The following is an 18,390-nucleotide window of genomic DNA, read 5'->3' as shown; positions in this document are numbered from 1 at the left end:
GCATGCATATGGTATTCACTGGTTCAGAGATACATCTGGCAACTCTGTTCCTCTTTACTGCCTCTCAGGGGAGAGCGAGTGGTTGTGTCCATCTCCAGCCAAGTTTTGCTTATTCTGCTGACTTACTCTTTTCTCCCGACTTGCACATGTGCATAACACTACTATGGGGAAGCCTGGTTAATGGAAACTAGCGTATAAGAGTAACGAAGCAGCGAGCTTTTCAAAACATACTCGTTATTACTGCCAACGCTGAGCTATGTGTGGGATGCATGACCCACTATGACCAATTGCATGTGTTAGGTTATCAATAAATAATAAATCCATAGCCTTTAGGGCGTTTTAGCGTAGGTGGCAGATTAAGATGATCAAAATGGACAAGTAGGTGGCTCGGAGACTTTATATTCACTAGTGGCAGTGAGGTGTGGGTGCAGTAAGGTGACGGGGTACTGGATGCGTGCCTAGTACCGCCGGTATAACGAGGATCAAGCCTCTACCTGTAACCCCTGTAACTACAGCTCACCCATCGTGAGTAGTGGGGGGGATTCTGGAGCTGCCCTGTGTAGGCCACCCGGCCTCTTGCAGTTTCCCTATGTTCTTATGTTCTTATGATCTTGGGACCTTGAGATTCGGATGAGTCGAGGAACCAAGTGACGAAAGTGTTCAGATTAGATGGGCTCAGGCGTCGCCACCCCATGGTGCGATCAGCCAAGCTCACTATTCTCAGCCTCAGACCGTAGATGTGGGAGAGTTTTGCGGTATGCTTAAAATTTAAGTCGCATGGTATGGTGCATGGTGTGATAATGTAAGAAAAATTAGGCAGTTAGTCAGGAATTTATACAATAAGTTACACCATTTTTACACCTACCTACAGCTACTCCACATCTGTTCCACCTACACTATGTATACATACACAACACCACTTACATATTGTGAATAAATGTGGCGTAGCTCCCCAAGCCCGCTCTAAAAGGTACTGGCGCCACGCTATGGAGTTTTCCCTCTAGTTTGAGTATTAACGTAAATGTTGAGTTTTTTTTCACTCACAGGCGAACCGTCAATTACCTGAGCAGAGGTTAACTGACATACACCACAGTATGAGAGGGTGTGTGAAAAGTGTGAGAAAGTACTGTCAGGAACATGCTATTCTGTAGGTGCAGGTGTAGGGCATGTTACCAGTGTTGGCAGCGTATTCACAGTTTAAAAACTTTTCTCTGAAGACAAAAGTTTTCTTAAAGGGGGCGGGGCGAAATGTCATGATTTCATTGTTCAGGGAGTGGCCTGTGGAAAATTACCGCGGGAGTCCCCGCCATTTTGATTGAGAGAGCGGGAAGAGTCACAGATCAGGCGGGAAGCAGCGAGCTTTTCAAATCATATTCGTTATTACTGCCAACGCTGAGCTATGTGTGGGATGCATGACCCACTATGACCAATTGCATGTGTTAGAGTATTAATAAATAATAAATCCATAGCCTTTAGGGCGTTTTAGCGTAAGTGTTGCACAGAAAACGAGATGTCAGTATGGCGAGAGCCGGCATCTTGACCGCGGAGCCCGGCCTGAGCATTGTGGGACCGTCGCCATCTTTCAAGTCATCTCCTGCCCAGACTTTGAAGCGAGCGGACGTCCCTCCCCAGCCTCCGGGTTTTTCAGCCTTGTAGTATTCGCAAGTCCAGAGTGACTGTGTACTCAGGTCAATGACACCCGTGGGAGGAAGGAGGACACGGCGTCGCAGTGAGGAACGAGAGAGGATTGAAGAAGGGTTCCAAGGCTCCAGACACGAGGCAGATCAGGGTGTGGTTCCCTCTTCTCCACCTACAGCTAAGTAACCATTTGCTAGGATATTTTAGGATAGCTACTAGGTTGCTGTGTGTTTGGTATTGATTAATTATTCTTAATTTCCAGCGAGTTTCTCTGTTGCTTTCAATAAACTTAAGAGCAGGTTTCATCTGGCTTTTGCTTACCCTATGAGAAATGTGACTGGTCAGATATTTAAATAATAATAAGGACTAGAGGGGCTGTGAGTCTGATAACTCAATTTTCAGTTATTTTATTTTATATTTTTTTATTGCTGAGAATTTACTGGATTTTCGGAAGGGGGGGACCCCCCCATATATATATATATATATATATATATATATATATATATATATATATATATATATATATATATATATATATATATATATATATATATATATATATATATATATATATATATATATATATATATATATAAACAATACACTAACCTGTAAAGAACATTTTGAAATCTGCCTTAATTTTTTTTTTTTTTTTTTTAGAAGTGCATAAGGTTTTGGTATTTTTTCATCAAAATTGTTTCGCGCATGACAGTTATATCACATTTTTTTATTTCGAAAAACACAAAAAACGTGATTTTTTTTCCAATAATCAATAGAGTAATTCGTATGAAACTTGGTATGGAATGTTTTTCTATTGGTATACATGACACATTAGGAATTCAAGGATATCCGTTAGTAATTGGCGAATTTGCAATTTTTTTTGCATAAATTTGCACGCCACCCATATCAAGGCTGTGCACTTGTTCCCATAAGAAACAACTACGCATAGCAGCCGGCAGCAGCAACCCCTTGTGTCTCGCCAACCCTGGACTTAGCACCTTGTTGCTAGGCCAATAGCTTGAGTGACCTCACAAGATACTGCCCACCTGTGTCCCGCCATCAACTGTCACCCGTCCCAGCGTTTGATTTGTAGATTAACACACCTTGAAGAGGCTGCCCTTCACCCCGCTCCCAACACCACCACCCTATGCACTCCACCCCAACCGCCATCCACCAAGCACAATTGCCCCAACCTTCCCACAAATATGTCAAGCCTCCCTTCCCGATCCCCCTTCTTGTAATTGTATCACGTACGAATTTACTATGAATATGGCTGCAAAAACTAAATAAACCGTTTATATTATTATTATTATTATTATTATTATTATTATTATTATTATTATTATTATTATTATTATTAATCATAATAATAATAACAATAATATTAATATTAATACACACACACACACACACACACACACACACACACACACACACATACACACACACACACACTCCGGTAGCTCAATCGGCTAGAGCGCCGCGCTGCCAGGGTTCACGGCCAAACAGGCGGCGGTTCGAGCCCCGCTCAGGCCGGATTTTTTCCGTTGACTAGGAGAGGTTACTGACCCCTCTTGAGCAAGGGGGATGAGGTGTGTGGTGTGTGAGGTCCTGGCAGTACCCAGAGCGGGAGGGTACCTGCTGGCGAAAGCGAGTTCAACTCGTGATCAGGCCGTGGTGAATTACACACACACACACACACACACACACACACACACACACATACACACACAAGAAAGGGAATTCCTGATTTTCAGTGAAATAAGATATCTTCATCGTTGTTCCGGAAATACATTAGGAGAGGTCCAGTTTCCAATGCTCAACTGTCAATTATTTATTCTGTGTATGTGTGAGCGCCTGCGTTTGAGTGTGTGTGTGTGTGTGTGTGTGTAACTCACCACCACGGCCTGATCACGAGTTGGACTCGCAATCGCCAGCAGGTACTCTTCCGGCAAGAACAAGCTCATTATAGTTGATCTATGGGTACTGCCAGGACCTCCACACACCAAACACCCCATCCCCCATGATAAGAGGGAACAGCAACCACTCCTTGCCAGCGAAAATTTCCCGGCCTGAGCTGGGCTGGAAGCGTGGAACCTCCGCCTGTCAGGTAACGAAGCATGGCAGTGCAGAGCTTTAACCACTGAGCTACGGAGCGTTGTATGGGTGTACGTGGCTGTGTGTGTGTGTGTGTGTGTGTGTGTGTGTGTGTGTGTGTGTGTTTGGATGCCCGTGAGTGTATGTTTATGTGTGTGTGCCCGTGTGTTTGTGTAATGTATATGTGTTTATCTAGGTGAGTGTGTATATGTTTGTTTGTGTGTGTAAATCTGTGTGTGTGTGTGTGTGTGTGTGTGTGTGTGTGTGTGTGTGTGTGTGTGTGTGTGTGTGTGTGTGTGTGTGTGTGTGTATATCTAAGTGAGTGTGTATATGTCTGTTTGTGTGTCTGTAAATCTGTGTGTATGTGTGTGTGTGTGTGTGTGTGTGTGTGTGTGTGTGTGTGTGTGTGTGTGTGTGTGCACGTGTGTGTGTGTGTGTGTGTGTGTGTGTGTGTGTGTGTTTGTTTTTGGCATGCCCATGAGTGTGTTTCTATGTGTGTGCCCGTGTGTTTGTGTAGTGTATTTGCGTAATTTTGTGTGCCTCTGTGTATATCTGTGAGTATATTTGTTTAACCTACTTCCCATCCTCCTTCCTCCCATAGCTCATACCTCTAACGTCATTAATTCTTCTTTTCCTTTCGGTACTTACTTTCCTGCCTACCTCATGCTCCTTCTATACCAACCTTCCTTTCCTCCAGTTTTCCTTTTACATTCTTTCCTTCTTTCTTTTTTATTCATATATCTCCACCACCAATTTTTTTCCGTCTCTCCTTGTTCTTCTATTCTTTCCTTACTGTCTTTCTCTCGCTCTCTGCCTCCCCATATTCCTTTTTTTTCCCTAATAACAAGCCTACTTTATCTACTTTATTCCTCCGCCTTTCTTACTTCCTTACTTCTTTTCCATCCTCCTTACTCTCTGCTTCCCTAACCTTCCCCCTTCCCCTGAAATGACCTCCTCCTTCCATTATCCTCCTCCCCCATTCTTTTTTTATGCTGTTCTATTTCCATTCAGCCTCCCCTCCCTTCCTATTCCCCTCCATTCCGTTCTCCTCTCTACTTTCCTCGTCACCGTTTTTATTTCTCCCTATGCAGTTTTCGATATCTCCTACCCTTCTCCTGCCTTTTTTCTTTTCCTTTTGTTTCCCTGATTTCTTTCATATTCCTCCCATTCCCATCCGTCCCCATTTTTCTCAGCTCCCTGCCTCTGTCCTCTTTCCCTTGCTCCGAATAGTTTTCTTTATCTTCTCTGCTCTTTCTTTTCTCCTTCTCTTTTCCTCCTTTCCCTCTTGCACCTTTTCCTTTCTTCGTTTTCCTCCCTTTTCCAACCGTCTCTTTTGCTCTCTCCTCCCTGCTTCCCTTACCTCACTCGCCCCATCCAAACAACCTCGTTCAGCTGATATTTTCTTTCTCCCTTCTTCTCTTTTCACTCTTTCCCCTTCCCTTCTTCATCCTCTTTTCTCTTCCCGTCTTTTTCCTCTCGCCGTCATACCTTCCTCTTACTTCCAAACAGTCTCCTTCATCTCCTGTTTTTTTTTCTCCCTCTTCTATTTTTCTCGTTCCCTTACCTCAACCTCTTCCATCTTTAATCACGCTGCCTCCTTTTTTTAAGCACCTCTCTTTCCTCCTCCATTCCGGTCCTCCTTTGCTGTATCTCTTCCGGTAGCGATCTCATCCCTCATTAGTCTTTTCCTACACCTTTTTCTTCCCTATATTCTTTTTACTCCATCTCGTCACCTCTTATTTTTTTTTTTATCATGTCGTGTTCTTCCACCGTCTTGGTTTATTTTTCCTCTCGCCGTCGACTTCTTATTCGCTCTCCATTTCCTCCTCGTTCACTTTCTTTAAAATCCATAACCTTCTTCTCATCTCGCACTTATTTTTCCCTCATCTAGGTTTTCAGTTCTTAAATCCGTGCGTCATTTTTACTCTCGGCCCACTTATCATATATGTATTTTTTAATGTGCTCGCAAATGCAAAAAGTAAATCTCACCCAAGTATATGAAGTGATAAAGTCTAAAATGTACACCATTTAGAGATGAAAGAGTTAGTTCTCTAAAATATTCACTCATTCTCTCTACCGTTCGTTAAAAGGCCGAGAACCTGAAACCTGTGCAGCCTTTTTCGTTCGTGTTAGCCTTCAGGTTCTATTTCTGCATATCCGCCAACACATCATTTCTCACTCCGTTTATCTCTCTTCCGTTTCCATTTCCTTGCTGCGTCCCCCTAACATCTTTGGCCTTGAAGACCTTTCGTTAGCTTGTCTTTTCTCCCTTCTTTCTTCCTTGCTCGCCTAACTTGTTCGTGCTCGGTCTCCCTTCTACTCATAATACTTTCACTTCTGTTTTTATTCCACTTCTGAACTCCTAACATTTTTATTTCTATATATTTTACGTCCTTGCTTTGCTATTCTCCCTTTTTTCTTTCCTTTCTGATGAACGTGTCACTCTCAATCCTAGCTTCCTATTCGGTTTCTCTTGCACGCATCATACTTTTCACTTCCATTCCATTTGTCTCCTCATCCAGCATTCCTGCTCCTACATTACCTGTACAAGCACACATGTTTTCCTGGCCGCTCTTCCTCTTTTCTAATAACCAGATCATCTCTTTCCTAATATCAGCCTGATCTCCCTTTCATTCCTTATGCCTTTCACCCAGCCTCACGTTGTTTCCTTTGACCTTTCCTCGGATCTTCTAACTTACCATATCCTATACTTATTTCTTTCCTGTCTTCCTCATCCTCTGCCTATGCCTTTCACACTTTTTACTCATTTCACCTCCTCCCTATCTCACCTCTCTTTTAACTCTACTGCCATACTTTGTTTTTACATACCTCCTTCTTCACTTTCTTGACTCTTTTTATCGTTTTTCCCTCCCCTTTTCCTTTCCTACTTGATTTCTCTACTTCCCTCCTAGTTTCCCGCTGTCTTCCATATACTCGCCTTGTCTTTCACCGAACGCGAATCCAGAAGGGGGGAGAGAGAAAGAGAGACCCCCCCCCCCCCACACACACACACAAACACAAACACACAAAGAGAGGCAAAGACACATGCAGAAAGAAACATAGACACTGACCAAAAAATGCAATAAGTACCTCCATCGTCCCTTAAATAAAATAAAAGAGGAAGGAAAGGAGGGCAGGTTAAGTGAGGAATGTAGAATAAGATGGCATGAGTTTTATCTGAGAGGCGAAGAGATTGAAGTCATGGCGGAAAGAGAGGCAGAAGTGAGGAAGCTAGAATACAAAGGCAAGGTTTTACGTAACAAAGAGGATAAGGGAGAAAGGATAAAGGGGAGAGAAGTGAGCCGGGAGGAGACGCAAAGTGAAGGAGGGAAGATAAGAAAATGGAAAAGAGGAAACGGCAGGAGCAAGGAAAAAATTGCAAAAAATATTCTGAACGTTATAGAGAAGAGTGAAGGTGGAAGGATTGAAGAGAGTGGAGATCTAATGATACATACTGATGTAGCCATTGATTTCTTCGTCACCTGCTTCGGAAAGGATTATTCGGGGACAAGATTATTTCAAAACTGCTGGGAAGAGAGTCAAGGTGGAGGCATACACGGAGGAGAAAGGACATCAACGTTAAGAAAGCCTGTAACTATCCATTTTCTTGGTCGTTTTGTTCTTTGTCTCGTCATACGTGTAACAATGATATGATATGCGGAAGGTGGAGGGGCAGAGAAAGGAGAGCTAGTGATTATGTGAACCTGCAGCCAGTAACTCCATGTTCTTCTTACCTTCCCCCTAGCCGTTGAATGAAACTCAGCCCTGAGCTCTGTGAGGGAAAGACCCAACTGTTGCATGCTTTCAAAGTCCTTATACGTTGCATGTTGGCTTGTAGGATTAGCAACAGGTCAACTAAGGAGTGCAAACATTCACAAAATACGCGAAGAGCCAACTCTTTCATGCGGTGTCCTTTTATTTGATCCAGTGTCTTGGATTACAGTTTTTTACCGGTCTTTTGTTATGTATGATGTCATGCTTTAAGTTACATGTGACATTTCATCAAAATTATTTGTGAAAATAATGTCGAATAAATGTGTGTGTGTGTGTGTGTGTGTGTGTGTGTGTGTGTGTGTGTGTGTGTGTGTGTGTGTGTGTGTGTGTATATTTTAATAGTGAACCTCCTTAATATGCATTTTAATACTATGCATTCCATTTCAACAAATATTAAGAAAATATACGAAAGAAACGCAAACTAGTAACCCCCTAATCACAGCAGCAGGCTCATGTCAATCAATCCTTTCGCACATAGAACTTCTTATCTCTCGTCTCTGTTCTCGTTCTCTTTCCCTGCATATCAGAAACATATTTCTCACTCACATCTTTCATATCCCTGCAGCCTCACGTCCCAGTGATTGGCAAGACACCAGTGGTCTCTCACCGTCCATCACACCTTCCCTCCTTTTTCAATTTTGCGGCTTTTCCTGACTGCCAACAATGATCTTGCCTCTACAAAGGATCACGACCAAGAAATGTTAATTGCTCTATTTTCGAATAATTATCATTCAATTTTTTCATTGCCTCCCATTTCTTTCTCTCCTCCTCCTCCTCCTCTTTCTTCTCCTTCTCCTTTCCTCTTCCTCCTTCTCCTCCTCCTCCCCCTCCTCCTCCTCCTCCTCCTCCTCCTTATTTCTCTCCTCCTTATTTCGCTCCTCCTTGTTATTTATATAATTCATTAACGTAAAAATGATTTGTGTCATATATTCTTACACCAAAGACTCTACTCTTCATTACTTCACATCATTCAACAAGAGTCAAATTCAAGAAGAACTATACAGCTCTATGTTGGACGCTACTGAACGTTTAAACTCTAAGTTTAAAACTATTTATGGATGGGGCAAAACTAACTTAGTGTTGCTTACTGACTCAAAAACTCAATTTTGACAACTGACAACTCGACACGATCTTCCCCTATCCCCTATACTTCGATAATATGCAGCTGTTCCACTCTTTTGGAGTGAACACTCTCGGCCTGTCCTTAATTCAAGATTCTAACCTGGAAACCTCATATATCATATAATATTATTCCGGTTTTCTCGTTGGTGGGCGTTTTCTGTTGTACTATGCAGTTACTTCTCTCAAAGAAGCTAACTGCATACAAGGTCATTGTGTGCTCCTGTATGGAGTATGTATCCCCTACACAGCTCTTTCAGACAAACTGAAAGGCTTTTTGCAGTTCATCAGCTCCCTTCGTCCTAAATTCCGCCCCAATATTGCTTCCCTTTCTTTTCTATAGCTATTTTCAAACCGACTGCTCTTCTGTACCTGCCAACTTTATGCCTCAACTCCTCCCACTATCCCGCTGAACAGAATATTCTTCTCCAGCTCACCACTATGTCGTCCAAATTCCTGACACAAAAGTTATACAGCTTCTTCATCATTTGAGCCTTTTCAGTGGTAAACTCTGTAATAGACATCCCACCTCCATGTATTCTCCATCGTATGACTTGAACGTTTTCAAAAGGAGGGTATCAAAACACTTCCTTGACCTAATTTCACCAATCCTTTGATATGTGTTTTTTTGTATGGAAACAGAAATTTGCAAGGTATTTTTTTCTGTATTTCTTTCCCGAGAGCCATCTATTTACTGAAAAACAATATTGTTCCAAAAGCTCATCAATCACTGCAGGAACCCTTTTTTTAAACATCAAACTTTTTTTTTTTAACTTCAAATTAGTTCGGTAACTAGGAATAACAATCTGTCGATTCAATCAAGTGCAGCGTATTGGAAATATTTTTCGTTTTCCTTGAGTTTATTCATTCGTCAGTGGAACAAAAATCCTGCAAAACTGGTTAATTGGCAATCTTAAAAGTTCTGGTGGCCAGCCTTTATGGTGCCATTGAAATTTATTTTCAGTGCAGCCTTCACATGTAACACCACTTCAATCAACCAATCACTAAGGTCATACATACCCCGGGTGCCGTGTCGCCCCGCCTAGCCTATGATGCCAAATCCGAGGGTCCCTCAGAGCAGGGTTGGTGATTTTTTTATTAAAAAAAATATATAAAAAAATCTCTGATTTTTATTTATTTTTTTTTTTTTTTTTTTTACTGCTCAGTGATTTGAAAGTCTCCATAGGTTACTTTAAGTTTAAGTTTAGGGCCTGTATGTCTGAGCACAGTCAAGGATCCAGACACATAATTGTTCAATACTTGTTTGTAGTTGGTACAGGACCAGGTTTAGGACAGGTAGAGTTGCCTGAAGTTGTCATTTTCTTGACAACATATTATAGTATTACTATACAGAAGAATATATACTTTTATTATGTTACTGTTTGGTTGCTAACCTTGGTTATTATTATGATACAATTCCTGCCAAGTCAGTAATTTCCAGAGACACAAAAAGTGAGATTCTTAATGTTGTGACCTGCAAAAGGTTTTTCCTGCAGCTCAACTGGCAGACGAAAGCTTACAAATCTCACTTTTTTTAAAATTCTCTCAGTGTTGGAGGACAGGCAACAGGACTTTAGCAAATACAATAAGTTTATCAAGAGTTCAAAAATTTTAATAGTGATTACATTTTCAGGATAAGTACATACCGTAATAATTTAAGACATCCAAAGATGAGAAAAAACAGGAAGACAGAGAAACAGTATTTAGGCAGAATTTGAGGAAGTTGCAACTCTCTCGCAAAACAAGGGAATTCGTGCAAAGTGTAAAGTTTGTGGTAAAGAACTTCAGGGTTTGGTTCAATGAGCAGTCAGCGTGGAAATATCGATAGAAGATAGAAAGAGAGGCAACACTGCGGCGGAATTTAAGAGGTAGAAGACTATCAGTATGAGGAGGAGAGCTGATGAGACGAAGAGCCTTAGCCTCCACTCTGTCCAGAAGAGCTGTGTGAGTGGAGCCCCCCCACACATGAGATGCATACTCCATACGAGGGCGGACAAGGCCCCTGTATATGGACAGCAACTGTGCAGGGGAGAAGAACTGGCGGAGACGGTACAGAACGCCCAGCCTCGAGGAAGCTGATTTAGTAAGAGATGAGATATGAAGTTTCCAGTTGAGATTTTGAGTTAAGGATAGACCGAGGATGTTTAGTGTTGAGGAAGGTGATAGCTGGGTGTTGTCAAAGAATAGGGGATAGTTGTTTGGAAGATTGTGTCGAGTGGATAGGTGGAGAAACAGTTCCTGTAGGGTGGGTCTTCTATTAAAAGAAGTTGAGTAATGCAGAGTGGAATCATCGGCGTAGGAATGGATAGGACAGTTCGTTTCGGAAAGAAGATCATCAATGAACAACAGAAAAAGAGTGGGAGATAGGATAGAACCCTGTGGGACACCACTGTTAATAGATTTAGGGGAAGAACAGTGACCGTCTACCACGGCAGAAATAGAACGGTCAGAAAGGAAACTGGAGATAAAGGTACAGAGAGAAGGCTAGAAACCGTAGGAGGGTAGTTTGGAAAGCAAAGATTTGTGCCAGACCCTATCAAAAGCTTTTGATATGTTCAGCGCAATAGCAAAATTTTCACCGAAACGGCTAAGAGAGGATGACCAAGAGTCAGTTAAGAAGGCTAGGAGATCACCAGTAGAACGCCCCTTGCGGAACCCATACTGGCGATCAGATAGAAGGTCAGAAGTGGAAAGGTGCTTTTGAATCTTCTGGTTAAGGATTGATTCAAAAGCTTTAGATAGACAAGAAAGTAAAACTATAGGACGGTAGTTTGAGGGATTGGATCGGTCACCCTTCTTAGGCACAGGCTGTATGAAGGCATACTTCCAGCAAGAAGGAAAAGTAGATGTTGACAGGCAGAGGCGAAAGAGTTAGACCAGGCAGGGTGAGAGCACGGAGGCACAGTTTTTAAGGACAATAGGAGGCACTCCATCAGGTCCATAAGCCTTCTGAGGATTGAGGCCAGAGAGCGCATAGAAAACATCATTTTGAAGAATCTTTATAACAGGCATAAAGGAGTCAGAGGGGGGATGAGTAGGAGGAATATGCCCAGAATCGTCCAGAGTGGAGTTTTTAGAAAAAGTTTGAGAGAAGAGTTCAGCCTTAGAGATAGATGAGACGGCAGTGTTGCCGTCAGGACTGAGGAGTGGAGGGAAAGATGAAGAAGTGAAGTTGGAGGAGATGTTTTTGGCTAGTTGCCAGAAGTCACGGGAAGAGTTAGAGAAAGCAAGGTTTTGGCATTTTCTATTAATGAAAGAATTTTTGGTTAGTCGGAGAATAGATTTGGCACGATTTCGGGCAGATATGTAAAGTTCATAATTAGCATTAGTTTGAAGGCTCTGGTACGTTTTGTGAGCTACCTCTCTATCATTGACAGCACGAGAACAAGCGTGATTAAACCAAAGCTTTTTAGCGTGAGGAGTAGAGAAAGAACGAGGAATGTATGCCTCCATTCCAGAGACAATCACCTCTGTGATGCGCTGAGCACACACAGAGGGGTCTCTATCCTGGAAGCAATAATCATTCCACGGGAAATCGGAAAAGTACATCCACAGTTGAAGCAAAATGCCAGAAGCATCGCCTCTTCGGTGGGTCCAGAGGGTGTACAGGAGCGATAGGACAGGATGCAGAAATAAGATTGTGATCGGAGGAGCCCAACGGAGAGAACAGTTTGACAGAATAAGCATAAGGGTTTGAGGTAAGGAAGAGGTCTAGAATGTTGGGCCGGTCTCCAAGACGGTCGGGAATACGTGTAGGGTGCTGGACCAACTGCTCTAGGTCGTTGAGGATAGCAAAGTTGTAGGCTTATTCACCAGGATGGTCAGTGAAAGAGGATGAAAGCCAAAGCTGGTGGTGAACATTGAAATCTCCTAGGATGGAGATTTCAGCGAAGGGAGAGTGAGTCAAGATGTGCTCCACTTTAGAATTCAAATAGTCAAAGAATTTTACATAGTTGATAGAGTTAGGTAAGAGATAAACAGCACAGATGTATTTAGTAATAGAATGACAATGAAGTCTTAGCCAGATGGTGGAAAATTCAGAAGAGTCAAGGTCGTGGGCACGAGAGCAAGTGATGTCGTTGCGCACGTAGGCGCAACATCCAGCTTTGGATTGAAATTTAGGATAGAGATAGTAGGAGGGAACAGAATAGAGATTGCTGTCAGTAGCCTCAGAAACCTGTGTTTCGGTAAGGAAGAGAAGGTGAGGTTTAGAGGAGGAGAGATGATGTTCCACAGAATGAAAATTAGAGCGAAGACCGCGAATGTTGCAGAAATTGAGAAGAAAGAGGTTCGAGGAGTTATCAAGACACCTCTCGGGTCGGCAGCCAGAAGGGGACTCCTCCCTGGGGGAATTTGTGGTCCCCCCCCCAGGCGGGGACTCCGAGGCTTGGTGTAGGTGCGCCATTTTGAAATTTTAATTTTGGGAAAAGGTGTATATGTTGTGTGAATGTAGTGTGGTGTGGATAAATATATATATATATATATATATATATATATATATATATATATATATATATATATATATATATATATATATATATATATATATATATATATATATATATATATATATATATAATTGTTTGTTTGTTACACAACCTGAATTATGAGTATGAGTGACGGATAGAGAAGTATGTCTAGATAGGGGTATACTTTTACTGTACTAAGGACCATTCAGGCTTTTTTGCGCTCTTTCAGGTTCAGTAATAAAACCAGTTTTTATGGGCATTTTATTTAATTAATTTATTTATTTATTAATTTATTTATTATTATTATTATTATTATTATTATTATTATTATTATTATTATTATTATTATTATTATTATTATTATTATTATTATTATTATTATTATTATTATTATTATTATTATTATTATTATTATTATCATTATTTTTATTATTATTGTTATCATCATCATCATCATCATCATCATCATTATTATTATTATTATTATTATTATTATTATTATTATTATTATTATTATTATTAATTTTAGTATTATTATTATTACTATTATTTATTTTTTATTTAGTAATTTATTTATTTTTATTATTATTATTTTTATTATTATTATTATTATTATAATTTTTGTTTGTAAGAGCCGCATATTCCTAATATTGTGATGCTCCAGTGTGATGCGCAAAACTGCAACAGAAAACTTATATATATAATACAGTCTATCTATCTACCTATATTTATCTATAGCTATGACGCCTCGCTCCCTCCGGGAACTCCCCCTCAGGGGGTGGCCACAGCAGAATAGTTTCCAGTTCTCCCTCCCACAACATTCCTCCCTCATCTGCTCAAACCCTCTCCTTCCACTTACACCTCTCTCCCTTTTCATACTCTTCCACCCTGTTCAGCCATCTGACAATTGGTCTACTTCTTGCACCATGTCCCACAACCTCACTCAGTTTACAGTATTTTATTATAATAATTGCACTATTTTACATGTACTCAGTTACACAGTACAATTAATTATTATATGGTGCTCTTCTTTGCAGACCCACAACCAGTTACACAAACATCAGCCACACCATCTGTGTTAGAAGTGTCAGCCTCAGGTGTTGAAAAACACATTGCACCTACTCATACTTCCTTCCCTTTCAAGTGTAGCGGTTCAGACAGCTTGGTAAAAGATTCGGATGGGCCTACTACATCTACTACACATAGATTAAAGAAGGCTGTTTCAACTTCAAGTCACAACACAAGTATTTTGAGCTATGGAGTGAAGACCACTAAAGAAGAGAAGGAAAAAATAGATGAAAAAGTAGCTACTATGATGTATGCAACAAAGTCTCCTTTTAAGATTGTTGAGCATGCATCCTTTATATATATGGTGAATGTAATGAGGCCAGGATACAAACTGCCCAGTAGGAGAGAAATAGGTGGTTCACTGTTAGACAAGGTATATGATAAAGAGTGTGAAAAAAGTGTAGTAGATTTAGAAGGTAAAACTGTGCATGAGTCTTGATGGATGGACAAATGTTTCCAATGAACCTGTAATATGTGCCTCTTTACTATTCACAATCAGAAAACACAAGCTCAGTCTATCTTTTGGACACAATTGACACATCCGGTCACCCACACACATCGGATTACCTTAGGGATTGCTAAAAGCTCAATAGAAACAGCTGAACACAAATATAAATGCAAAGTATGTAGTTTTGTCACGGATAATGCTGCTAATGTTGTAAAAATGAAATCTGAGCTACTTAAAGATGATGAGTATAACTTAATAAGTTATGGTTGCTCAGCACACATACTGAATTTGTTGGCAAAAGATTTAGAAATTGGTAACATTTAAGAACATGCTGTGAAGATTGTTAAGTACTTTCGAAACAATCACACAGCCTCAGCAGCATACAAAACCACTGGAGGTTCAGCCCTCATCATGCCTCAAGACGTACGGTGGAATACACTGTCTGATTGCTTAGAAGGTTACCTAAACAACTGGCCAATATTAGTATCTGTGTGTGATGGTGAAAAAAGAAACCAACTGGATCCAGTTATTATAAGGAAGGTGATGGACACATACATAAAAAATCTGCAGAAGATATGCTGAAAATTCTGAAGCTCATTGCCGTAGCACTTGATAACGTTCAGAGGGACAGATGTGACATAGGAAAAGCAACTGAGGTGTGGAAAGATTTACAGAATAAGCTTGCAGAGGAATCAGTTCGGTCAGGTGATAGTGCTGTCATTGAAGACCATTTCATGAAACGAATGAAACTAGCCCTCACATCTGTTCACTATTTATCAAATATACTACATCCAGCGTACGAGGGGAAAAACTAACTATGGAGGAAAAAACATGGGAATGAATTGGATCAATGAAAATTGCCCTTCAGCACTATATTTTATAATGACATATAAGGCAAAACTTCCTCCATTTCAACCATACATGTTTTCTGCCCATTCACTTAATGCTGGACTAGTTGCATGGTGACTTTCTTTGGGCGAGCTTGTTGGAGACAAAAAGGATTTTTCTGATTTGGTTAGGTAATTATTTACAACAACAGCCTCAAGTTCTGGAGTGGAGAGGATTTTTTCTTCATTTGGTCTTATTCATTCTAAGCTTATAAAGAGGTTAGGGATAGAAAAGGCTGCAAAACTGTTTTTCATTTACAAAAACCATAACCTAATGTCATCACAGAAAGCCTCTGGTGAACTTGGTGAACTCCATAGTTAAGTACAGTAAACTAAGGTACTGAATTGGAGATTGATGCATGTGTAAGGACCTAGTCAATAAAGACTACATTTTGTTGAAAAAAGCTTAAAAAATCCTTCAAATATTTTCTGCTACTTAAATTCAGGAATTAGGAATCACACATCTTTAACAAATTCTATCTCCTTAATTTACATAAGTATTTGCCATTTGTATTATATTGATACATAGATTAGGCAACATAGATATGATATTTCTTCTCCAGGATAGGCCTACTTTACTACTCAAACATATTTCAAGGATTAATTCATCTCAGTTGTCAGTTCCTACTTATAAATTTATAATAATGTAGGGATTTTTTTTTGTATATACCTTGAAGAGAATAAATGAATCATTGCACATGAATATGTTGTTTTACTTTACCATCTTTGGAGCACATCATTTAACTTATGGAATACATTTAGTCAAAAAAATAAAATAAAAAATAAATAAAAAATCATGATTTTTTTAGTAAAAATATCCATGATTTAATCATTTGATTATATCAATTTGATTTAATCATTGCCAACCCTGCCTCAGAGTAAGTCTTTATGGAACCCTTCTTCTCATCCTAAGTGTAATAACAGGATAAATCGGATTGCTCAACCCATGAACTCTGTGGGCTTCCCCTTGGCGTCCAAACTTATTGCAGTTAAAAAAAATCATCAGACTTTGAGTCTTTCTCACTTTCTTAAAAGTAGCGGTTGGTACCTTGTGTAAATAGGATCCTCAAATAGTCATGGTGTGAACTAGAATGAAATAACTATTTTGATGAAAAGACCTGCGATAATGGGAACCTTTTTGACATGAAAAGTATCACTAAGTCACCAAGTCATCACTAAATCAGGCACCAAATAGTCAGAAAACTTTGAAGTAGAGGGGCAAACTTTGTTTAACCCGGTAGCAGCAGGGATCATGTTTCTTAATGGTCCCTCTAAGCGAGAAAAATGAGAAAAAAACCATCACTCACACAAACCATTTCACAAAGCATTTGTGATCAGTTTATGTATCATCTATTTATGGGGGTTTATATCATGGCACAAATTTGTCCCGTCGCTGCTACACGGTAAAGTCACAAATTTGGCCCGTCGCTGCTACTTAAAATAAGGACTTTATTACACTTCTTTGTGACTTTTTGTTACTCAAAAATTCACTTCGAATTTTCATATTACTAAGCCAAACAAAACATATGGGAGTGTTGCATCAGTGGGTGCAGACTTTTGATGGAAAGGACATGTGAGCAGTATTTCCGTACTTTTTTGTCCACTTTCTCACCAATATTAGTTTCACCTTATTTCAGAAAACAAACGTGATATCCAAATATGGGTATATTTGGTGCGTATGATTTGAAGGTAAGGTGAAGTTGGGAGCATACGTAATAGCTTATGGGTTATAGTTATGGGGAGGCGGTGGCCGAGTGGTCAGCGTGCGGATGTGGTGAGCCATGGACCTAGGTTCGAGTCCCACCAAAACACGTGATTTTTCAAGCCATCGCCAAATGACGGAAGATTACCCACACGCTGTCTAGATCTTCAAACAGCCCTAACTTCAGCGACTTGATGTGGAGCACCGCGGGGCAGCGTGGGCCAAGCAAGAGTATATATCATGGCAGCCACTATAAATAAAAATCGCCTGCGCCACTATCGGGCGGAGCCGTCCAAGAGGTCCCTCTAGTCGAGTCTAGAGAGCCTCCCGGCGCTACAGGCAGCACCTAAATTAAAAAAAAGCTGGGCGTGGCGGCGGTGCTCATTTCCGTCCCGTTAGGCTTTTAAGAGGGGGGTGGGAGAGAACCCTCAGCCCGACGCAGTGTCGGTGTAACATCCGGGTTACCACAGCTTCCCTTCCTCTTTTTTCCCCAGGTACAGATTTATCGACCATATCGAATGTAAGGATGAGCAGCTGGGTGGTCTGCACGCCCACTGCCTTGGCCTTGATTCGAATCCGCAGATTCGTAATCAGGGACGCTAACCACGACACCGCGGGGCGAATGTTTTAGATTACATAATACGCACTGAGATTACCATTAGGATTACCATGAGGCGGATTTTCTATAAAAATTGTGCAGTATAACTTTCCCTAGCGAACCCACAAGAGGAAGCAGTAATTTAAACTAAGTGCTACCCAATATTTATGGAACAGTTGAAAAAGTTAAACTAGTTATGGAATTAGGGATCAACGACTATAGGGACATTATATATAATCTAAAATGAAAAGCAATGAATAATTATGTTGGAGTAACGGTACCAAATATTATAAAGGTGGGAACTGTGGGACCCTTCAAAGAAATCTGGTAGTAATCAGCTGGGTGGAGTTAGCGTTGAGGCCTCGAAGGGATGTAAATCTTAATAAATGGATTGGCGGTATAAAAAGATGTAATGATTCGAAAGTGTCTGGCGATCAGGCAGATAATTTTGATTTGTATGGCGATATTTCCACGGATGATTTAATATTACGTTAATCTGAGTTATTTTAAATGCAGGTAAACGTCAGTGTAAGAAAAAGTTGTGAGGGAAATATTTGGCGTTGAAACACCATGCACTCTTCCATTCATTC

At 40.5% G+C, this 18,390-nt stretch overlaps 1 protein-coding gene across 1 annotated transcript; it reads left to right on the top strand.

Annotated features, from left to right (window-relative positions):
* Positions 1-14,223: 14,223 nt before the first annotated feature.
* On the top strand, positions 14,224-15,160 carry LOC126992417 (uncharacterized). The gene is made up of 2 exons (XM_050851154.1): positions 14,224-14,589; positions 14,665-15,160. The coding sequence occupies exons 1-2, from the start codon at positions 14,410-14,412 to the stop codon at positions 14,935-14,937; spliced, it is 453 nt and encodes a 150-aa protein (XP_050707111.1). The 5' UTR covers positions 14,224-14,409; the 3' UTR covers positions 14,938-15,160.
* The last annotated feature ends 3,230 nt before the right edge of the window (positions 15,161-18,390 follow it).

This window comes from Eriocheir sinensis, unplaced genomic scaffold (assembly GCF_024679095.1).
Source record: "Eriocheir sinensis breed Jianghai 21 unplaced genomic scaffold, ASM2467909v1 Scaffold457, whole genome shotgun sequence".
In the NCBI taxonomy this organism is placed as follows: domain Eukaryota; kingdom Metazoa; phylum Arthropoda; class Malacostraca; order Decapoda; family Varunidae; genus Eriocheir; species Eriocheir sinensis.
This window is presented reverse-complemented; position numbering and strand designations above follow the sequence as displayed.

Bases quoted from the DNA above. Each gene is read 5' to 3' on its own strand.
- LOC126992417 (XM_050851154.1), top strand. From the start codon at position 14,410: ATGATGTATGCAACAAAGTCTCCTTTTAAGATTGTTGAGCATGCATCC. The intron at 14,590-14,664 runs GTGCATGAGTCT...ATTCACAATCAG, and splicing joins TAGATTTAGAAGGTAAAACT to AAAACACAAGCTCAGTCTAT.